This window comes from Microcaecilia unicolor, chromosome 10, assembly GCF_901765095.1.
Source record: "Microcaecilia unicolor chromosome 10, aMicUni1.1, whole genome shotgun sequence".
In the NCBI taxonomy this organism is placed as follows: Eukaryota; Metazoa; Chordata; class Amphibia; order Gymnophiona; family Siphonopidae; genus Microcaecilia; species Microcaecilia unicolor.
In genome coordinates, this window is record NC_044040.1 from 126631864 (window position 1) to 126656141 (window position 24278).

At 40.6% G+C, this 24278-nt stretch overlaps 1 protein-coding gene across 1 annotated transcript in view; it reads left to right on the forward strand.

Moving 5' to 3' along the window:
* KLHL6 (kelch like family member 6) overlaps window positions 1–24278 on the forward strand; it is a 453247-nt gene that overhangs the window by 90224 nt on the left and 338745 nt on the right. The window contains 1 exon segment of the mRNA XM_030216961.1: window positions 10212–10377. Within this exon segment, the coding sequence (XP_030072821.1) occupies window positions 10212–10377 (166 nt within the window).

Below are 24278 nucleotides of genomic sequence, written 5' to 3' on the forward strand. Positions count from 1 at the left end.
TTTTCGCGGGTGTTTCTATAAATTTGTCCATTTATGCTGCAAGTCTCTGATTCCGGGCGCTGGAGTCTCGGCTATTAGTATTTTTTAAGTTTTCAGGTACGGAAGGCTGCGGGGCCTCGGAGAGCAGAGCAGGCACGTCTTGCTCTCTCTACAGCATCACGTAACCCCCGTACTTCCGCTTCTTAAACGAGCATCGATTGGTTCTTCCTGGTCCCAAACATGCATATTACGAATCCAGTAGACATAGCACATTTTACTTTCTTGCCCCCTACACCTGGAATAACCTTCCCCTCCACCTTCGGTCTGAGCCCTCCTTCAAAACCTTTACTTTAAAAACCTGGCATTAGGTGGATCAGATTAACCTGTAGTTCTGGAATTCACTAGTGGCCTTCCAACTTCTCCTCCCCTCTCTTTTGCCCTCTTTTTGGTCTGATTGTTAAGCTTTTCTATCTAAAAATGGAGTTCCTTTCCTCTCTTCCAAATTTTAGCATGTACACCGCTCTGCTCTGCCTTTGGCAGTTATAGTGGCCTAATAAGGTTTAATAAATAAATTTTAAAATGCATCTAGTCCAATAAAAATGTATCTTATTCTTTAATATTTTTATTAATTTCTATTTATTACATCAGATCGAAAATGCCCCTCCACGTGTACTCTGGTTTGTCAGTGTCTCATTGGTTATCTGTAATAAGAGTGGATTATACAGTTCTATTGCCTTCTATTGGAGAACAGAGTAATAATGAACATAAAACCGTGTAATGGAATATTTTGGTTAGCATAAACAAACAAAAAAATTGTATCTCAGCCTTCTTTAACCCACCAAATTCCCACCTTCCCTCCCACATCTTCCCCCAGTTCCAAACTTACTGAGCACATCAGTAACAAATACACATGTAAGATAGTTCAGAGAAAAGCAACAAACACTTCATTTAATGTCACCTTAAATACTTGACAAAGATAAAAGTGAATCAGAGGAAACACACAAGCCCTGGGCCACAATAGAGACCTTCTGCCTATTACCCAATAACTTATAGAGCTTGTATTTATATCTGATAAAAACAAGTCTCTCTTTCCTTGGATGAAGGTAGGTCAGCAGGTGCCGGAACTGGCAGGGCAGGCTCTGTGGTGTTCCAGATGAAGAGAGATACAGAGAAGTTCAAGAGCTGGAAGGGAGACACGAAACAACTTTCAGCCAGGATCTGATTGGGTTATCAGATAATTTCTGGCCTCCAAGATGCTCCTTTTATCTTGATTTGTCAGGGGCTGTGTCCCTGAGGTTGTAGTAAACAAACAGTTTTGGCTCCAGATGTTATGACTTGAAGAACCACAAGACTGTCTCTTTTACATCATTCTGGAGGGTTTTCTCCAAACCCCAAGTTCTGCAAATGCTGGGTCAACTTATTCAGGAGTCATTGTTCCAAAACAATAAGTACATGTTGCCATGACTGCCCACCTATTACATCAGTCAAGTGGGGCAGGGGACTTTCCTGCTAACTTTGCAGACCTTGGCAAATACTGGCAAAGTTCATGCTGAATTAAGGCATCTTTTGGATTGCAAGAGGTATAATAAGAAGCTCTGCTAAGCCCTAGGCAGGGGCCTTACCCTTACATATTTTCCTTCCACCAGCTCTCCGTTTATATCTATCTTTTCATTTATTACTATATATTCTCCCATCTTATTTTTTAAGCTTCTAGCATTTGTATACAGATACTTCAAACAATGGTTTTGTTTCTATCAATTACTTGCTCAGCAGTTGATGATGATATTTTTCAGTCTTTCGAGTTGGTCTGCTCTTTATTTAAAGGTATTTAATCTACTTTTGTCTTTATTGTAGCATTTCTATTAGGATGCCTAACTTCCATTTTGATGATATCGTTCAAAATACACCTTGTTCTGAACCATGTGACTGTTAGCTTTCTCCTAGGTTCTAGTTTAAAAACTGCGTTATCCTTTTTAAATGTTGATGCCAATAGCCTAGTTGCAACCTGGTTAAAATGGAACCCATCCTTCCAGAATAGGCCCCCCCCCTTCCTCATAGCCCAGTTCCTAACAAATCTAAATCTCTCCTTCATGCACCATTGTCTCATCCATACATTGAGACTTCAGTGCTCTGCCTGTCTCTTGGGTCCTGAGTGTAGAATGGTTAGCATTTCTGAGAAAGCTACTCTGGAGGCTCTAGATTTCTTTTCTATCTAAAAGCCTAAATTTGGCTTCCAGAACCTCTCTCCCACACATTCCTGTATCATGGGTACCCACAGGTACCAAAACAGTTAAATCCTTCCTCGGAGGGCAGGTCCTTTCTACAGGATCACTTCCTACCACACCAAGGGGATGCTGTCCTTTCAGGTGACATTTCTCCTCCAGTTTTGGCCTTGAGCAGGGCTGGATTACATATAAGCTAGATAAGCTACAGCTTAGGACTTCTCATCATCAGGGGCTTCATTATTATTATATATTACTTTAACATAAGAACATAAGAATAGCCATACTGAGTCAGACCAGCGGTCCCTCTAGCTCAGTATCCTGACAGAATCCCAATTAGTAGCAACATTCCATGCTACTAATCCCAGGGCAAGCAGTGGCTTTCCCATGTCCATTTCAGTAACAGACTATGGACTTTTCATCCAGGAACTTGTCCAACCCTTTTTTAAACCCAGATATGCCAACTGCTGTTATCATATCCTCCGACAGTGAGTTCCAGAGCTTAACTATTCTTTGAGCAAAAAGATATTTCCTCCTAGTTGTTTTAAAAGTATTTCCATGTCATTTCATTGAGTGTACCCTGGTCTTTATACTTTTATGAAAGAGTAAAAAATTGATTCACTTCGTCCCATTCTACAGCACTCTGGATTTTATAGACCTCAACCATATCCCTCCTCAGCCATTTCTTTTCCAAGCTGAAGCTCCCTAACCTCTTTAGCCTTTACTAATCAAAATGTTGTATGTAATGTAGAATTTTATGCATAGTCTTTCATAAGCATAGACAACTATTAAACCTAAAATGTACTTCCTATTAAATTGAAGTGGGGGAGGGGGGCTTTCTTATATAATACAGCCTATAGTCCACATTATGCATAAATATGGCCCTGGCCATGAATTCTGTCTTTCCGTACCTACCAAGACCATTTATATTTCCTTTTGGCTCACTGGTTTTCTGTTTTCTCTATTTTCTCCCTAAATCACCCCTATAAACCTCTTGTGTAGGACCTCCAGGGCTACCCTCACTCCTCTTGCAAGATGTTGGATATAACCAACTTTCCCGTGCTGATTGATAGTTGGGTTTTAACTATTGTCACTCTATGCAGATCACCCCAACCCTATCCTAGTGCTTCTCTACCATCATGGGTAGAGGAACATAGAAAAGCTCCCAATGAATATTGCACTTGAAACATCCCCAAGTTTTACCACTCAGCTTTATAATAGTTTAAATTGCTACTAAAACTTTTGAGAAATGGGAAAGGGAATTGATATACTGCCTTTTCTGTGATTTTTTGCAACTACATTCAAAGTGGTTTACATAGTATACACAGGTACTTATTTGTACGTGGGGCAATAGAAGGTTAACTGACTTGCCCACAGTCACATGGAGCTGCAGTGGGAATTGAACCCAGCTCCCCAGGCTCAAGGTCTGCTGTATTAACTACTAGGCTACTCCTCCATTCCACTCTCTTATATTTAAGACTGACCCCACTCAGTGCATCCCAGGGTGCATCGCGTAAAGCCAGGTGCTACCTTTTTTGAAGATGATAGCACTGGAGGTAAGAGCGAGTAGGCATCACTCCTACCTCATTTAAGTTATGGGGTCTGGGAGAGGGGGCTGGTCAAGGTGTGGGTGCCACTAGACATCGGGGGTATTTTTTCGGGAGAAGTTGGGCAGGAGGGATTATCAGGTCAGGAGGCAGTTTGATGGAGAATTGGTTCATATGCAAAATGCAGATGGCACGCTTTTTTGCCTGTGGCTTGTGTGTGTGTGTATTTTTGTTTACATGTCAGCCCTTTTATCAGTGTCTGAACCAATCACCACTCAAGCACTGACAGGAAAGATGACATTTGGCAATGAGCTGTGGATTACTGCTGTGATTTTCATGCAGCAGTAATGTGCATGCCCATTGCTTACAACATACCACAGTATTTTTGGATCACTAATTTTGTGGTAGAGCTGCAAGCTGAGCCAACTCTACCACAAGGCTTTCTGTACCAGCTCCCCAATTCATGCTTCTTGCCTGGTTTCTCCCTCATACCCAGTTCTTGCCTGTCTCCCGCATTGTTGCACCCTGTCTTGGGCCTAGCTGTGTCCTTCAGGAGTTATAACTTTCGGCAATTTAAAGCAACTAGTGTGAATCTGCTTATAAACAAGAGCAATGATTCCCTCCCACTAGAGAAGTAGCTAGGGAGGGTGGGTGGGTGGAGGGGGGGGGGGGGGGGGTTCAAGGGGAGTGGCCGCTAGCTCAAATGGATTTTGAATGAAACAGCACCTGTGCAGATTGGGCATGCAGCCTTTTACCTCTGCCTATTTTACAAAATGTTTACTGCCCCTGATGCCAAACCTGGTTACTCTTCTGCCTCCCCCTAGTTACATTTACTTAGTTACTGTACAACACTGCCGATTAAGTTCCATTGAATATCGACAGCTAGCCTGCTCAGTGGGTTTAACTAGGCAGGAGCCTCTCCTGCCTAGTTAAACCCCTTTGAATATCACTAAATCACGGGAGACATCTGTAAGGGAAGTAAGACTTAATATCATTTATAACTGTGACTGTGTCTACAGCTTTTGTCTATTTTACTATCTGATGCAAATTTGTATGTGGGGGTCTGATATAAAGGTTTATATGAGTTTGTAATGAGCCATCATAGGTTAACAGCGGTAATAGCATTTAGGCATTGAGTATTGTACTATTAGATACTGGAAGAATGTTGCATAACTATAACTCCTTGTAAACATATAGTAATATGGTAGATGTTGAGGAACTTTTTTTTACATAATTTTACAAAATGTTATAGTGTAACAGTAGGATGTGAGTGTGAATGCAGACACGGTTAGTATACTATTCTGCCGAAGGAGGTAACAGTATATGTACATACCTGATAAGGGAACGCCTAATGTGCAATGATGGTTCCATCTATGACTCTGCCACATGTTCCCTTGGGGATGTAATGGTAGGAATGGATATGAACTAATAATTAGATTATATTTTTATGTTGATAGATTTAATACTGAGGATTGTTTGGAGGTCATTTTGAAAGTGACTCAGTAGTATTATAGTAAATATTCTTCCAGAATTTATTCATTAAATTTTAACTGCCAGACCCTTGACCATTCTTCTAACACTTGGAGATCCCTGCTTATGGTTTCTACTCCTTCCAGGGTATCCACTCTATTGGCTATCTTTGTGTCATCCACAAAAGGGCAAATTTTTCCTTCTAACCCTTCAGCAATATCTATCACAAATATATTAAACAGAATCGGCCCCATCATGACCCCTGATGCACTCCACTGCTCACCTTCCTTTCGTCCGAGCAGATTCAGTTTACCACCACCTTCTGTTGCCTGTTGGTCAACCAGTTTCCTTTCCAGGTCACCACTTTGGGTCCTAAGTTTAGCCCTCTCAGCTTATTTATGAGTCTTCTGTGAAGTATCAAAGTTTTTCTGAAATCCAAGAAGATTACATACAGTGCATGTCCTTCACCTAGTTCTTTGGTCACCCAGGCAAAGAAGTCAATAAGATTCATTTGGCAGGATTTTCTTTTGGTAAAGCCATGTTGCCTCGGATCCTGTAATCCATTGGCTTCTAGAAAGTCTATCCTTTCTTTCAGCAGTGACTCCATTATTTTTCCTACCACCAACTTGAGACTTACCGGCCTGTAGTTTCCCACTTCTTCCTTGTCTCAACTTTTGTGAAGAGGGACCACATCTGCTCGTCTCCAATCCCACAGAACTTCTCCCATCTCTAAAGATTTATTAAATAAATCTTTAAGAGCTCCCTCAGTATCCTGGGATGTATCCCATCTAGCCCCATAGCTTTGTCCAGCTTCAGATTCTCAAGCTATTTATAAACACTTTCCTCCGTGAATGGCGCAATATCCACTACGTTACCAGATATTTCCCTGATAGCCAGTTCTCATTTAATTTATGAACATCCCAATATAATGTTTCAGTTATTACCTCAAAGGCAGTTAGCTTGGATGACAATGCCTATATCAGAGTGCCATAATTATTTCCCTGATCAGGGACCTTAGCAGTAGGGTGTACAATCAACACCTCGAGAACCACAAGGTCACCTGCTATTGGAGAACTCTGAGTAGGTAGGTGGGGCCAAACTAAGACTCTCACCTCCTTCAGTACTATAGTAACCTTTATTTATTTATTAGGATTTATTTACCGCTTTTTTGAAGGAATTCACTCAAGTCGGTGTACAGTAAGAATAAATAAAACATGAGCAGTAGACAATAACAGCAGAAAAAATATTCAAATAACAATAAAAAGTATGGCATAGTATACTAATTACAATATCAACACAATATATAATAGAACATTTTAAATGACAGTGTAGGATATAAGCAAAGACGGAACATATAGACAAGGTAAGAGAGTAAGAAGAGTTAAAAAGTAAGGTGACTAATTTAAAGAAAGTTGCATATGAGGTCAGAGAGAGTGCCATAAATCAAAATATTTAACAGGGTCAGGAAACTCTACTGTTCACAAAGCTTTACTGCCTCATCCATCTTTCCTTTCAGCTCTGGTTCCATCTCAGCTTGCTGAGCCCTGAACACAGAACATATATTCTGGTAATAACTGTCCAATGTCAGCTTGATCATATCAACACAACCAGGGAGGAAAGCCAAGGTTAAATAATGAATATGCGCAACCACCTTTGGCATCCTGAATGCTAGCTTTCTTTAAATTTTGCAAATATTCTTCTATATAGCGCTAAGGATTGACTGTATACTATGAAAAGTTAATTAAAGTAGTGAAATGAAAAAGCAGAAATACCATTTCATTAATAAACAGAAAGAATTAACAATGTGTTTTTACTCAGTACTTACAGAAATGTCTTTTTTTCTGCTATCATTTAGTAGCTTCTAGTTCAAACTAAACATTAGTATTAATCTAGTCACTATGATTAATTGCACTTCTAGGCAGCAGCTTTAACTCTTGCAATATATGGTTTATAGTTCTTTTACAGTAAATAGGCACCCATGCTTACGGTCATATGAAACAATGCTGTCTCGGGTCTAAACAGGGTGCTCTCCCTATTCTAGGCAGTCTCTCTGGTTGTTTTTCAAACTAGAATTCAAAACTCTAGCTTCAAAGATTCTCTTTCCGGGAGAACTGCCAAATCAGAATTGTTTACCAAATATGTTCTCATTGTACTGTAAACAATGATAATACAGCCTGTGCTGACAGTTTTAACAATGAAAGAAAATTCCGCTGAAGCATAAGAATTCAGTAAGGGTGCAAGTTAGTTGTTATCTGATCTCTTATCTTACAGTGGAATCCTCCAAACTATGGGGTATGCATAGTTACACTCTTTTTGGGGTATAATTGGGAACGTGACACGCAGAGGCATATTTTCAAAGCACTTTGGGAGGCTAAGTTCCATAGGTTTCTATGGAACTTTGGGAGGCTAAGTGCTTTGAAAATGAGCCCCTTTGTATAGATTATAGGAAAATGTGGTAGTATATCAGCTTATTTTCAAAAGAGATCGCCGACCATTTTCCGACACAAATCGGGAGATGGCCGGCAATCTCCTGAAGTCGGCCAAATCAGTATAATCGAAAGCCAATTTTGGCCGGCTTCAACTGCTTTCTGTCGCGGAGCCGGCCAAACTTCAAGGGGGCGTGTCAGTAGGGTAGTGAAGGTGGGACGGGGGCGTGTTCACAAGATGGCCGGCTTTGCCAGATAATGGAAAAAAGAAAGCCGGCCTTGACAAGCATTTCGCCGGCTTTACTTGGTCCCTTTTTTTCACGACCAAGCTTCAAAAAGGAGCCCCAACTGACCAGATGACCACCGGAGGGAATTGGGGATGATCTCCCCTTACTCCCCCAGTGGTCACCAACCCCCTTCCACCCAAAAAAAAATAAAAATTGTTTTTTTTTTTTGCCAGCCTCTATGCCAGCCTCAAATGTCATACCCAGTGCCCTGACAGCAGTATGCAGGTCCCTGGAGCAGTTTTAATGTGTGCAGTGCACTTCAGGCAGGTGGACCCAGGCCCACCCCCCCTACCTATTACACTTGTGGTGGTAAATATTGAGCTCTCCAAACCCCCCCCAAAACCCACTGTACCCACATCTAGGTGCCCCCTTCATCCCTAAGGGCTATGGTAGTGGTGTATAGTTGTGGGGAGTGGGTTTTGGGGGCCACAGCACACAAGGTAAGGGAGCTATGCACCTGGGAGCTATTTTTGAAGTCCACTGCAGTGCCCCCTAGGATGCCCGTTTGGTGTCCTGGCATGTCAGGGGGACCAGTGCACTACAAATGCTGGCCCCTCCCTCGACCAAGTGGCTTGGATTTGGCCAGGTCTGAGATGGCCGGCTTTGGTTTCCATTATGGGCAAAAACTAAAGCTGGCCATCTCAAACCCGGTGATCTCAACATTTATGTCGAGATTTGGCCGGCCCAAACCGTATTATCGAAAAAAAGATGGCCGGCCATCTTTTTCGAAAATACGGTTGGCTCCGCCCATTCACGGAGGCAGCCCCAGAGATGGCCACCCATAGAGATGGCTGGCCCCATTCGATTATGCCCCCAATAGTGTCTGGGAACTAATTGTGTTCCCTTTATCTATAGACCTAAATTCATAATGCTCAAATAATAATGAACTAACTATACACACAAAGGTATTATAAAAATAGATTGCTTATTTATTTACAATAGCAGCAAGGACAAAATGAAAAGGGAAGAATTAAGACAATGACGGTCTTATCATAAAATAGCTCAGAGTAAACACACATGAACCCTAAGGTTGGCTTCTAGTTCAGCCAGCTCCAAACCCAAAACAATACACAGCAGTTACATAGCAACTATACAAACTGAATGTTGATGAAGCTAGATGTTCACCATGTGGCAGAGTGTTCCTCCGAAGGACCTGGTCAGGCGGCAGAGCAGAGGCTGTACTTCAGTTCAGATGGAAAGATTGTGGGCCACTATTTTAGAAGATAGTGAGCCCCAAAGCCAGGATAACTATCTTTGCATTACTGTGGGTAAGAATGCACAATTTTCCCAGCTGCAAAAATTCTAAAACAAATTTACTGTAGAATTCACTAGAGAATACTGAAGTACTACTGGTTAGTGAATTCCACAGTAAACTTTCCTGTAATCAAATAGCACACAAAAACAGTATTTTGCTGCAGGTTGGTAAATGGGCCTTGAAACAATGGAGGGTGAAGTTAATGATGTACCTAGGGCTATGCAAGTGGTGCAGCTTCACAGGGCAGAAATATGGAGGGGTACAAAACTTGCTTAAAGATAACATATTCTCCTGTTATTGCTGCTGGTGAAGTAGGGGTTGCCACTGTGTGAGTTGAAAAGCTTGCTTGGTATGATCCTGGATGAAGTGACTTGCCAAGGGTCTCAAGGAGAGTCATTGGGAGAAGCAGGATTTCAGTCCTGGCTTCCTTAGTTCACAGCCAGTACTCAAATTATTAGCCTACAACTGCACCCTGGAGAATGTCATGGTAGGTATCTGTTGAAAACAAAAAAAGAAAAAGAGAAAACCCCTATAAATCAAGGCATAGAGCAAAAATGAAAGTAGGGGATGACCAATACAATTCCAACTCAAGGGTAAAAGCAAATTTTTTTAGCATTGCTATTCCTCTTGACCATGTTTTTTTAAACCTGCAATTTAATTGCAGCACACAATATTTTACTTTGTTGGTATTTGCATTACCAAGGACACTGTATTTTAGTTTCTTCATACCTTGTAAAGTGTCTACATGAGTTTGTATATACTGATATTTACACCCATCTGGATTGATTTGTTGATTCCTGAGACAGGCGCCTCCATGCTGAAATACAGATCTTTGTCAAGTCCGACTAATAAGATTGCTTTTTACCCTTGCATGGGAATTGTATTGGTCCTCCCCTACTTTCATTTTTGTTCTATTTTTTGGTATCTGTTGAAGCCATTATACTTACTTACTGCCTTAATGCATTGGTCTTTCAGCATTCACACTTTTTGATACTTATCTGCATCTCTTTTTTTTTTTTTTGCAGGGCCATGTTCTGTAATGATTTGAAAGAAAAGCATGAGCAGAAAATTCCAATTCATGGTGTGGATGCAGATAGCATGCAATTACTGCTGGATTACACCTATACTAGCAAAGTGCAGATTACCAAGCACAATGTGCAGAAAATCCTAGAGGCTGCCAGCTTATTCCAGGTCAGTGCAGAAGTAGTTCTAATCAATGTTGTTGCTATTATTATTATTATTAATTACATATGCAGGAAGATGACATGTAACACTACTGTGTTAAATCAAACATAGCCCTTTTTGCCTGGCAAGCACAATTCAGGGCTGCATTCAAGACATTCTGTTTCACCATGTTCTCTAAGGTTCGCCATGAACATGAAGACAGTTTTTCAGAGTTCTAGATTTCTGAGGTTGTTAACATAAGTCCCAATATAAAGAAAAACACACAATACACCTTTTTAAAAAGAAAAAAAAAACCAACTCCCTTTACTGAGCAATTTGTGCTAAGTAGACAAACCAGTAGAGTGTGTGTAGTAGGACACCTAAATCTTCCCTTTCCCACGGCCCTTTAAGTATCTCTCTCCCACCCCCCAACAATGACATCCCACTCTTCCCATCTCAGTAGGTCTCCCTGGGTCTGCCTTCAATCGCTTGTAGTCTACCAGGGGAGATGTGGCCAAGAGCGAACCTCTCTTGCTCCTGCCTTTAGCGGCAGAGTTCTTAAAATGGCTGCTATGACCTCTCTCGGCAAATACCATGAGGCTGCTATGAGAGGTCACAGCAGCCATATTGAGGAAGCTGCTGATAGACCAAGAATGAGAGGGTTTCACTCCTGCTTCCAAACCCTGCTAGATCACCAGGGATTGAAGGTAGACCTTGGGGGGGGGAGGGGGGGGCTGCTGAGACAGGATGGGTGGGGGAGGAGGAAGGAAGGATGGGGGGGCCAAAGAAGCTCAGGAAGCCTTAAAAAAGGGTTTTAAAAGTTATGTGGGTCCTGACCAATATTCAGCCGGGACCTGTATAACTCAGTCTCAACAGAGTCTCAAAGTTGCCACTTACTTAGGATCATACGTTTAAGATCACAGGCTGTTCTAGTAACTCTATCACCATGAACAACAGTAGAAGTCTGCAAGTATAGATACTGTGAGCAGCTCAAAACAAGGAGGCACATTTGGCAACAGAGACTGAAGATGGAGCCAAATAAAAGATAAGCTGCCCAATATTCAGCCTGGCATTGAATATCTGGGTCTCAATTGTCACTCAGAAGTTGTCTTGCAAAAAGTTAGGATGGCTTTTTTGCTGTTTTGACTTTATGTGGTTACTTAACCAGTTAGTGGACTGAAAATTGCTGCTTACTGGCTAAGTAGGCACTCAACCCCTGGCCTGTCCCTAACCTACCAGTTAGGAGATGGTTGGTTAGCAGCGATATTCAGTGGTGCTAATTGGCTAACTGCCACTGGATATTGTGTGCTGGATCACTCAGCGGGGTTTAACCAGGCAAGAGCCTCTCCTGCCTGGTTAAACCCTTTTGTATAACAGGCAGAATGTTAATAGTGTGAATAAAATACAAGTTTCCCATAAAGCTCAGAAAATAAAAAACTTAGATTGTGAGCCCTCTAGGGAAAGAGAAAGTACCTGCATATAATGTGTACATCTAGTAGCGCTATAGAAATGATGATTATTAGTAGTAAAATCTCCATCTCTAGAAGTCAGTGAAGCATCAAAGTGAATTTTAAGTTACCCATGACAATCAAGTTAGTATACCAGAGAGAAACTTCTATGATTGTAGCCTGAAATCTGTCCTAAATTGAATAATCCAGGTGGGGAGGGGGTGGGGTAGGGGGGAGGGAAGGGGGGGGGGGGGGAGAATAGTAACATCTGAGAATATATAAACTGGAAAGAAGTAACCTCAATCAAAGGTAAATCATCCCTATAAGAGGATCACAATATATTTACTAGTTGTGGACTCATATATTTAAATAAATAACTAAAACCCTGAGGGTGTTGCCTGGTTCAAATAAGTCTCATCCCCTTCTTTAAGTCTTATCTCTGTGACACATAAAATAGAGCAGCCAGACTCCAAAATTAGATCATTGACCAAAGAGCACTTTTTTGTACTAGAACAAACATTAATCAGTCCAAGATCCATAGTAGCAATATGCCCAGGAATTGCCGAGGGAGGGGAGAAGGGAAGAGGAAGTGGGTGAGAAAGAGAAACTTGCTGTTTAATTTTTATCATGATCTGAGGTCATATTTGTGACATTTATATTCCACATTTTCCCAAACAAGTTTACGTTCAATGAGGCTTACAATAAACAGTATAGGATACATAACAAAGAATAATGCATAAGAAAGTAATTTGTTGCAAGAATCCAATTTTACAATACAGTATCATAAACATACTGGGATAGCTAAGGAAGTTTAACATTTAGAAAATCTATTATGAATGAGAAATTGTACATGAAGCAAAGAGAAAGTTAATGGTAAATAGAGTAATAACCGATTCAGGTAATAATTAATTGTTTGAGATATGGTCGTTCTTTGTGATGGTTTGTTTGAATAGGAACAATTTGAGGATTTTCCTAGGTAAGTGAAGTCTGCAGAGTGGACAGTTTTGTAGATCACTTTTATGCAATTTGGGAGGTGTAGTCTGAGATAGTTCTTCCCTCATATTTAGTGTTTCTTTGAGGTAAGTTGATTAATGGTACCATATAGTCTGGAGCTGTGCCATTTAGTATTTGAAAGATAAAGGTACATAATTTGAAGGTGATTCTCGCTTTGAAGGGAAGCCAGTGTAATTTGATTAATAAAGGGGAGGCACTTGCAAAATAAGAGATTTTGTATATACTGTAAACCTGGCTGCAGTGTTTTGAGCTATTTGGAGTTTTTTCAACAGGTACTCCTTACAGCCAGCATATATGGCAATTACAATAATCAAATTGGGATAATAGTGTCTTCTGCTGTTCTGCTCCTGGCCCTTCATCTGTGAACAAAAAACAGAAATATTTGATAAACCAGTGGTTCCCAAACCTGGTCTTGCAGGCACCCCAGCCGGTCAGGTTTTCAGGATTTCCACAGTGAATATTCATATATCATCTATTTTGTTGGTTCTTATTATATTTATTATATTTTATATTGCTCTTTAATATCACACAAAAATATTATAAATATTCATAAATTGTGCTCAGTACATCCCCATAACTATACTTCTCTGGGAACTTATGGTTTTAGATGATAATCACCGCACCAACAGTGCTGTCACTAATTGTAATAAAAAAGAATAAATGTAGTATCTTCCAAACGTGCACTGCTGGTAACTTCTAATTTCCCAGACTGGAAAAATCTCCCTTTAAATTTTTGTCCTTGTGCTGTCCTTTCAAAATCTCCATGGAGCTGTTGGTCCTCTCTTCTTAAACACAGACAGTAAAATATCCAGACCAGTTATTCTGTTGCTATTATCCAATGTACCATCATGGTCTGTGCTGTAACCCTTTCTCAGTTCTTTCTGTGGAATCAGACTCTGCTCCTCGAAGATCCATCAAAATGTTAAATAAAAAGTTTACTCAAAATCACTCTTCATCTTGTCCTCAGTCTCTACATGGACCATGTTTCACATCTTGCTTCTTCAGGAGACCAAACTACAAAAAGTTATAACAATGATTAAAACAACTTCATTGTAACTGTTCCTCTGCTAAAAATGATCTTTTTAACTTCTTGCTTTCTCCGGGTGAGAACCTGTGCCTCTCAAAAAATGGCGCCTTGCCACAGAAAGACGCTCACACATGCTCTGTACAAATAACTATCTATGTTTATAGAAAACTCTTCCAAAAGGGGGCGGCAATTCAACCTCTACTTGTCAATAATGTGCTCCAATCTACTTCTTTATTAAGTCTATTGGGAGCAACTGTGTCCCAAGTATAAATCAGTTTCTGCTCTTTAAATAGTAGTTTCTGTTGAATATCTCCTCCCCAGCTTTTCTGAACTTGTGTTAAGATAACAAACTGCAGATCTTCTACTAGGTGACCTTCCTGCACCCAATATTCCACTAACGGGGTTTCAAGTGTCAGTTGGTGTACCTCAGGGATCTGTCCTGGGACCTCTTCTCTTCTCCATCTATACTTCTTCCCTTGGTACTCTGATCTCATCCCATGGTTTTCAGTATCAACTTTATGCTGATGATTCCCAGATCTACCTCTCCACACCAGAAATCTTAGCCGAAATCCAGGCCAAAGTATCAGCCTGCCTGTCTGACATTGCTGCCTGGATGTCTCGGCGCCATCTGAAACTAAACATGACCAAGACTGAGCTTCTTATCTTTCCCCCTAAACCAACCTCTTCCCCACCCCCATTCTCTATTTCTGTGGATAACACTCTCATCCTTCCCGTCTCATCAGCTTGTAACCTTGGGGTCATCTTCGACACCTCCCTCTCCTTCTCTGCACATATTCAACAGACTGCTAAAACCTGTCGTTTCTTTCTCTATAATATCAGCAAAATTCACCCTTTCCTTTCTGAGCACACTACCAGAACCCTCATCCACGCTCATCACCTCTTGCTTAGACTATTGCAACTTGCTTCTCACAGGTCTCCCACTTAGCCATCTCTCTCCTCTTCAATCTGTTCAAAATTCTGCTGCACGACTAATATTCCACCAGGGTCGTTATGCTCATATTAGCCCTCTCCTCAAGTCACTTCACTGGCTTCCTATCCGTTCGGCATACAGTTCAAACTCCTCTTATTGACCTATAAGTGCATTCACTCTGCAGCTCCTCAGTACTTCTCCACTCTCATCTCTCCCTACATTCCTCCCCGGGAACTCCGTTCACTGGGTAAATCGCTCTTATCTGCACCCTTCTCCTCCACTACTAACTCCAGACTCTGTTCCTTTTATCTTGCTGCACCATATGCCTGGAATAGACTTCCTGAGCCGGTACGTCAAGCTCCATCTCTGGCAGTCTTCAAATCTAAACTAAAAGCCTACCTTTTCGATGCAGCTTTTAACTCCTAACCCTTATTCCACTTGTTCAGAACCTTATTTATCATCCTCACTTTAATATTCTCTTATCTCTTGTTTGTCCTAATTAGATTGTAAGCTCTGTCGAGCAGGGACTGTCTCTTCATGTTCAAGTGTACAGTGCTGTGTACATCCAGTAGCGCTATAGAAATGATAAGTAGTAGTAGTAGTGCAGTCTAATATGACTTAAATGTTGGGCTATATGAAATTTCACTTTCCTAATGGTCTCTCCAATGGACCATTTGGCACAGGGACATTTTATAGAGTAACTGCTTGCTGTGTGTTACAATCTGTAAAATCTTGCAATTAATAATATCTATTTAGTTTGGCCACCCAAACTTGATTTGTGACCAAGACATGCTTGCAATTTACACACCCATCCACATTGTGCGTGTCCCCCTCGATTATCATGCATGTAATGAAAGTAAAGACCAATGTTTCAAGATAGACGCATATCTTCTGAGTCTGAACATAATGTGGTAAAACACAAGTGATCCTAGAGTCTACCTCCCATCTAGACTGACTGTCACGTCTGTGGCCATGACCCCTCTCAGACTCACCTTATTTCCTGTGGTCAGCTTCTGGGCTGGCTTCTGTCTGTTCTTTGTGAGTTAGTTCTATCTCTGTGTGCTGGCTGCATTAGATTGTCTGTGTGCTGTCACCCGTTCCAGATTTCAGCCCAGTCCGGTCCGGATCTTCCAGACTGCCAGACCTGCTTGTTTTGTTTGAACCTGCACAGCACCCTTAGTTGCCTGGTGATTGCTGCAGCTGAGTCTCAGCTGCTGCTGGGCTTATTAGCCATTTTGAAACCTTTCTGCTTTGCCTTTGCATCGTCTAAGGCCCTGGTATGTTGGTGCTTGTGGCACTTCTGCCTAGTTTAGTTTCTGGTTCAAGTTCTTGCCTGATTCTAGTTTAGTCTTTGCGTAGCTTCTTGTATTGTATTGCTTGTTTCCCAGTCTTGTTTCTTGTTTGTATGCCTTTGTCTAGTTCTAGGTTCTCTGTGTTTCTTGTTCAGTGGCTGCCTGGCAGCTTTCAGTTTTGTCTCTTGTCTACCAGTGTTTGTTCCCTGTTTTAGTGACTGCTTGCAGCTTTCAGTCCTGCCCTGTAGCTTTCCCTTCCTTGCCCTGCTGCCCCTGTATGTTCCTTTCCCCTCTGACCCTCAGTCCTGGTTCAGCCTAGTGGGTATCCAGTCCTGCCTTGCCCAGTAAGTCCTGCCAGCCACCTGCAGCCAGGGGCTCAACTCCTGGTGAAAAGCGGCCAAGCGCAGGTGAAGTTTAAGTGTGCCTGCTCTGCTTATTCCTGCTTGTTTGTTTGCCTCTGCTGCAACTCCAGTTCGGGGTTCCAGTCCTGTTCTGCCTAGTCTCCGGTGTGGGGTGGTTTTTGTTGGAATGTAATTGTATTTTACATGCATTGCCTGTCACCTATTATTTCTCTGTGATTACTCTGTGACCTCTGATGTGAATTACTTAGAGAGGTCACACAGCTATGTAACTTCCTGTGGGGGTTAGACACATTAGACACAGTAGATGCAGCACATGCAGCACATGGAGCACATGGAGCTCATGATCTCTCCTAACCTGAGAGGATCTATGGTGGTGTGAGCATCCATTACCATCTAAGCACATGGAAGGAGCTGATAATACAAATGTATAGTAATATGTATATATAAGCCTGTCTGATTATAATCTAACTACAAACTGTGAGTAAACAGATGTTTTGTTACTTCAACTTTAAAGTGACTCAGCAGTGAATTATTCAGGGGTGAATGAGAGAGAGATGAAGAAAGAAATTAACATTTCTAAAGCTGAAGCTGTGTGTACTAAAATCTGCTAATTATTTACTACAAATAATCCAACAAAAGGGTTATGGGCCCAGGGCTCAGGAATTGAAAAAGAAGAGAAATATTACCAGGCAGAAAAAAAGGCCACATTTTTCTCTTAAGTTTTAAAGGAAAGATTCAGTCTGTCTCTCTCTCCCCCCACACAGCAGACAGAAGGCTAAGAAAATGGCTGAGGGAAGAAATTCACCATTGTTCTATTCTCTCAAGGTGCCTAAATTAACTGAGTTTAATTATCAGCAGTGGGAACTAAGATTCATATGTCTCCTTCGAGCAAAAGGATTAAATATATGCTTAGACCAAGACAGAACAGCTGAAAATATGGCTGAATGGGACAATGCAAACTATTATGTGAAGTGCATGCTTTTGGAAGCTCTCTCAGAGAAACAAGCCATATTAGTGGAGGGAAAAGATACACCAAAGGACATTTTATATAAACTGAGAACTATGTATGCAACTACATATGCAAAGCAGCAACCAATTTGGTTGGCAGAGTTGAATGAAACCAAATTAAGGGATAAAAGTAAATGTAATGATCACATTATGCATCTTATGTCTTCATTTCAAAAGTTAGAACTTTCTGGAATTCCCATGTGTGATGCATTGAAAAGAGCATTTCTTTTTACCTCACTATCAAAGAAGTTTGATGTTTTTAGGTCTGTAAATGAGGCCATTGAAGGGCAATCTTTTGAACAGGCAACATCAAAACTAAGGCAGGAATGCATAATAAATGATTCTGAGGAGATGTGTTCTCAAAGCAAGTCAGAGAGAAATGAAACAAATTTCTTGGCAAAGAACAGAGGAAGGCGGAGCTATGGGAAAACTCCACCCAAGGGCAAGCTGATTTGCTACTCATGTGGAAAGGAGGGACATGTATCTAAATGGTGTAAGGAAACACAAAACACTCCCTCTAGCTCACCTAAGCCAATGGAACTAAAGAATTTTCAAACCAGGAAATGTATGAAGGACAAAGATAAACACAAGGGCTTTCTAATGGCAGAAAAATCTTTGACTATGGTAAATAATAATTCAAATGAAAGTACTTGGATTTTGGATTCAGGGAGCACATGCCATTTAACCAATTGTAAGAATTTCTTTCAGGAAATGTGTCCAGAGGAAGGTATTCTTAAAACTGCAAACGCAGGGACTGCTAAGATCCAAGCCAAAGGTATTGGATTCTTAAAATGCAAAGTGTCTAATGAAGTTAAAGAAATTCCTGTAAGTGATGTCTTGTATATTCCCCAAGCAGTTTGCAATATGCTTAGTGTATCTACATTAGATAAGAAGGGATTTGTGATTCATTTTGAAAACAGTAAGTGCACAATCTCTAAAAATGATGAAGTGTATGCTGAAGCTTTTATGCATAATGATGTTTATAAACTGAGCATTTCAGGTGAAGCCTCACATATGGCGCAAGTAAGGAAGAATGATGGTAAATGTAGTCTGGAAATCTGGCACCGCCGCCTGGGACATCGTGATTCTAAGGTGATCCAGGATCTTTACAGTAAGCAACTGGCCACCGGCATTCAGATAAGTGCAGATGCTGGTAAAATGGAGAAATGCATAGACTGTGTTACTCAAAAAGGTGTGAGACCCTCATTTCCTGCATACACAGGAAATAGGAGTAATAAAGTGCTGGACTTAATACACAGTGACTTATGTGGACCGTTTAATATCCCATCATTGGGAAATAACAGATTTGTGCTAATATTCTTGGATGATTTCTCTAGATATTGTGTGGCCTATTTGCTGAAAGAAAAAAGTCAAGTCACAGACATGCTGAAGAAATACGTAGCCATGGTGAGCAATAAATTTGAAAGAAAACCAAAGGTTCTTCAGACCGACAATGGTGGTGAGTTCATTTCACAAAGCATGCGCACATTTCTAGAACAAGAAGGCATTCAGCATATCACAACAGTAGCTTATACACCAGAGCAAAATTCTGTTGCAGAGAGAAAATTTAGGTCACTTGTGGAAATGACCAGATGTATGCTGTCAGATAGCAATCTCCCTAAAAGACTATGGGGGGAAGCCATTCTCACAGCAGTGTACCTACAAAACAGAATGCCAACTAAAGGCGCTGAGCGCACACCACATGAGACATGGCATGGTAGGAAGCCAAACCTGTCACACATAAGAACATTTGGAAGTACAGCATATGCTCATGTACCAAAGCAAAGAAGGCATAAGCTGGATTCCACAACAGAAAGGGGCATTTTAGTTGGCTATGCTCCAGGACACAAAGGATATAGAATTTTGAATCTGAAAACTGGCATTGTTGGCATAAGACATGTTACATATTTTGATGAAAACAAAAGGGTTGATAAAGGCTGGATTATCCCAGATGAGCCTTATCATCCAGAATATGAAACTAGAACCATAATAGACATGCCAGTGTATATAAATGCCATACCAAGGCAGATGTCTGAAAGCAACTCACCTGTATCTAACGAGGAACAGGCAGAGGAAACAGACACAGAAAGGATCATTGAAGAAGACAGTACAGTTGGAGAAGGGGAATCAATTGGAGAAGAACTCTCAGATTTAGAGGATGCGGAAAGGTCAGACCAACCTGTTGTCAGACGCTCATCCAGGGAAAACAAAGGTGTTCCACCCCCAAGACTGTCTTACCTAACAAAGTCAGCAGAAGCTCAAGAGCCCTTAACATGGGATGAGATTGAGAAAATGCCAGCAGAAGAAGCTGCTGAATGGCGTAAAGCTGCACAAGAAGAAATTGATGCATTGGATAAAAATAATACTTGGATTCTTACAAAATTACCTCCTGGCAAGAAAGCTATAGGATGCAAATGGGTATTCAAGTTAAAAAGGAATGCACAAGGAAAAGTGGAAAGGTATAAAGCCAGATTAGTGGCAAAGGGATATCTTCAAAATTATGGAGAAGATTTTGATGAAGTGTTTGCACCTGTAGTGAAACACACGACAATAAGAACACTTCTGAGCATTGCAGTCTCAAAAGGCATGCAAGTCAACCACATTGATGTGAAAACAGCATTTCTTCACGGAGATATAACTGAAGACTTGTACATGGAACAGCCAACAGGTTTCATAAATACAAAACAAAGACAGCTAGTATGTAAATTAAACAAAGGTCTTTATGGATTAAAGCAAAGTGCAAAATGTTGGAATGAAAAATTGCATGAAATATTGACAAATTTAGGATTTAAACAAGGTGAAGCAGATAAATGCTTGTACACTAGGTGCACAATGGACAATATGCATACATTTTAGCTTTTGTTGATGATCTGCTCATTGCAAGCAAAAGTGAGCAAGAGTACAAGGACATTGTAAAGTGTTTAAACCACAATGTTGAGATAAAAGAACTTGGAAATGTGTCATACTATCTTGGTATAGAAATTGAGAAACAAAATGATGGTTCTTATCTTCTAAGCCAGAAGCAGAAAATAAATGAGCTTATTGAAAGTTTAGGTATGCAAGATGCCCAAGTTGTAAGCACTCCCATGATCACTGATTTTCTGAAGGATGAAACAGTAAGAGAACCTTTACCAGATAACATCCAATATAGATCAGCCATAGGTAAGCTTTTATATCTAGCTACCACATACAGGGCTGATATAGCAAATGCAGTAGGAATTTTGAGCAGAAGGGTCAGCTCACCTACCAAATCAGATTGGACTGCAGTAAAAAGGATGGTAAGGTATTTAAAGGGTACCATTGATTGTAAATTAAAGATTTCAGCCAATAGTAATCCAAAACTAATATGTTACTGTGATTCAGATTGGGCAGGGGATCATTCTGATTATAAATCCACAAGTGGATATGTGTTTATGTATGGAAATGTACACATTTCATGGGCCAGTCATAAACAAAGTATTGTGAGTCTGTCTTCTACAGAAGCTGAATATGTGGCCGTATCGGAAGCGTGCAGAGAACTGATGTGGATTGAAAAACTTTTGCTGGATTTTGGAATAGCTGAAAAGAGGCCAATCCAGATAATGGAAGATAATCAGAGCTGCATCCGACTGTCACAGAATGACAAGGTTCAGTCACGCACCAAGCACATCGCAACGAAATACCACAACGTGCGAGAGTTGGCGAAAGAAGGGGTCATCAGTCTACACTATTGTCACACCAGTGAGATGACAGCTGACATCATGACCAAACCGTTACCCAGAGAACATTTTGTGAATCTGCGTATAAAGCTTGGACTTTGTATGAATAAATAATTGCATGACAGTTATGCATGAGAAGGGGTTTGTTGGAATGTAATTGTATTTTACATGCATTGCCTGTCACCTATTATTTCTCTGTGATTACTCTGTGACCTCTGATGTGAATTACTTAGAGAGGTCACACAGCTATGTAACTTCCTGTGGGGGTTAGACACATTAGACACAGTAGATGCAGCACATGCAGCACATGGAGCACATGGAGCTCATGATCTCTCCTAACCTGAGAGGATCTATGGTGGTGTGAGCATCCATTACCATCTAAGCACATGGAAGGAGCTGATAATACAAATGTATAGTAATATGTATATATAAGCCTGTCTGATTATAATCTAACTACAAACTGTGAGTAAACAGATGTTTTGTTACTTCAACTTTAAAGTGACTCAGCAGTGAATTATTCAGGGGTGAATGAGAGAGAGATGAAGAAAGAAATTAACATTTCTAAAGCTGAAGCTGTGTGTACTAAAATCTGCTAATTATTTACTACAAATAATCCAACAGTTTTGCCTGCCACTGCCGCTCCTCGGCAGTGGCCCAAGGGCTCACAAACCTAGTTCCTGTTTTTGTAAACGTGACACTGTTGCCATAACCAACAATGCTGAACACTGTTAGTTTGTTTTAATGCTTTTTTTTAAACTACTGAATGAGGATAGCCTCTGTTCTTAAACCTCTCATACATTTTATGTGCCTTCTGTTTATATTGCTGATTGTGTGTACATAATCTCTTCAATCTCATAAATTGACCTGTTGGAATGCTGTTTTTTTTTTTAAACTTTCGGATGATGACTCTTATAATGAAGTACATTATTTCTATCAGTGGGTTTTTGGTATGCTTTAATCCTAAACTGACCCTGTTCAAACTGAATTAGAATATTCAAAAACTCTACCTCATTTTTACCTACATGGGCAATAAATTTGTTAGTATTGTCACATTGATTCAAATAATTTAGAAAATCCATTAATACATTTTCTTCTCCTGACCAAATTAAAAGAATGTCATCAATGAAGTATTTCCATGATTTTATATATAGTTTATAAATTCTTTGGTATACATATTGCATTTCAAACTTGGTCATATACAAACATGCCACTATGGGGGGCTACTGTGGTCCCCATGGCTACTGCCTTCACGTGCATTATCCTGAAATCTAAAATAGTTTTTTTTTTTAATTACCAATTCAGCTAGATCATTCAATTAAGGGGTCTTTTACTAAATATTTGCTTGAGTTATCTGCAGCAGGGCCCATTTTATTTCTATGGGCCCTGCTGCAGATAACTCAAGCTAATCTTTAGTAAAAGACCCCCTAAATGTATTAAATTACTGCTTGATTTTCCTGCTGTCTGACCACTGCAAACGTGGCGGTCCTGCTCCTGCAAGTCCTGCCTACCCAGAGATGACATCTGCAGTTAGTGCCTACTTTTACCAACTCTGTAGCAGTGTACACCACATAGGCGCACTCTGCGTGCATGGTCCTACTCCTTTGTACACACCTAATGACGCACCTCACTATGCCCCCTTTTAAAGAAATATTTAGTTTTTTATTATGCTATTTTTTTTCCTAGTCACTATATGCCTAGTCCAACCTATTCCATTTATTTGGAGCCGTCAGTAGCCTGCTCAGTGCCCTTCTCATTACCTCCCTTAGATATGTCAGCTTTCACCAATCCCTAAGGCCACTGGCTATCTCCTTTCTATCTCTGTAAATCCCATACTTAACTTTCTGCTGGGCTCCTGAACTGTCGTTCGGCGCGTCACAAACAATTTCTCATTCATGACCTCATTATTTCTATTAAACTCGAATTCCTTTTTCTTTCAGAAACATGGTTAACAGATACAGATGCAGCATACCTTAATCAGGCAACTCCCCCGGTTATCGTTATCTAAATTGTAATTGTGTGACTTGCAAAGTAGGGGAAGTGGTGGTATTATACTCGGCAACCTTATCTGTTTCTAATTTTACATTTCTTAAATTCTGTATTAACACTTCATCATTAATAGACTGCCTTTTGATCTATCACCCCTCCCCCCCCCACTGCATCCAACTATCTCCTTCAATCACTGATCACTGAATTTTGTCTTCACTCATCCCATCCTGTTATCTTGGGGGACTTCAACCTTCACTTGGACATTCCCAGTGCTCCTTTCTTTCAGGATCTCTTAGATCTCTTTTCTGACTTACATCTTACTCAATATATCATTGGCCCTACACACCACGGAGGACACATTTTGCATCTTGTTTTAACCATTCCTGGCCTATTAATCTAAATATACATTTCTAAAATTCTTCCACTACCATAGTCAGACCACTCTCTAATCCTTTTTATTTGTCAAATTCAATATAGTTTCTGTACCTTCACCTAAGCACATGCCCTACCGTGACTTACAAACTTTCAAAGCAGCAGAAGAGAGGGTACAAAACTGAGTTCAAGAAACAAAACAAAGCACAAAAGGGCCTCCAAGGTGGGAACAATGGAAAACTTTAATAGAAGACACCAACACGGGCCGTGTTTCGGCGCAACTGGCACCTGCCTCAGGGCTCAGAGACTGATATCCTGAATTGCCAAGGAAATTCACTGTAATCAGCTGTCACGCTCTGAAGTACCTTGGACTATTCACAGCAGTAAGTTTTTAAAGGACGCCTTTGAGACAATTGCTCTGTATCTAGGATATCAATCTCTGACCCCTGAGGCAGGCGCCAGTTGCGCCGAAACATGGCCGTGTCATGTCTCATCTATTAAAGTTATCCATTGTTCCCACCTTGGAGGCCCTTTTGTGCTTTACAAACTTTCAAGCCAATTTCATTATTGTCAATTCAGACATAACTATGATTCTTTTAATGACCACTCCTTGACTGATCAAATTTAGATATGGAATAATGAATTATCTACACTTGAAACAGTTGCTCATCTGCAATTTCGTACAGTTTCAACTCAATGTAAAACACATAGTCCTTGGTACAAGCACGATCTCCAATGACATAAACAACAACTTCGCCAGCAGAGAGGAAATGGCATCATAATCCCTTAT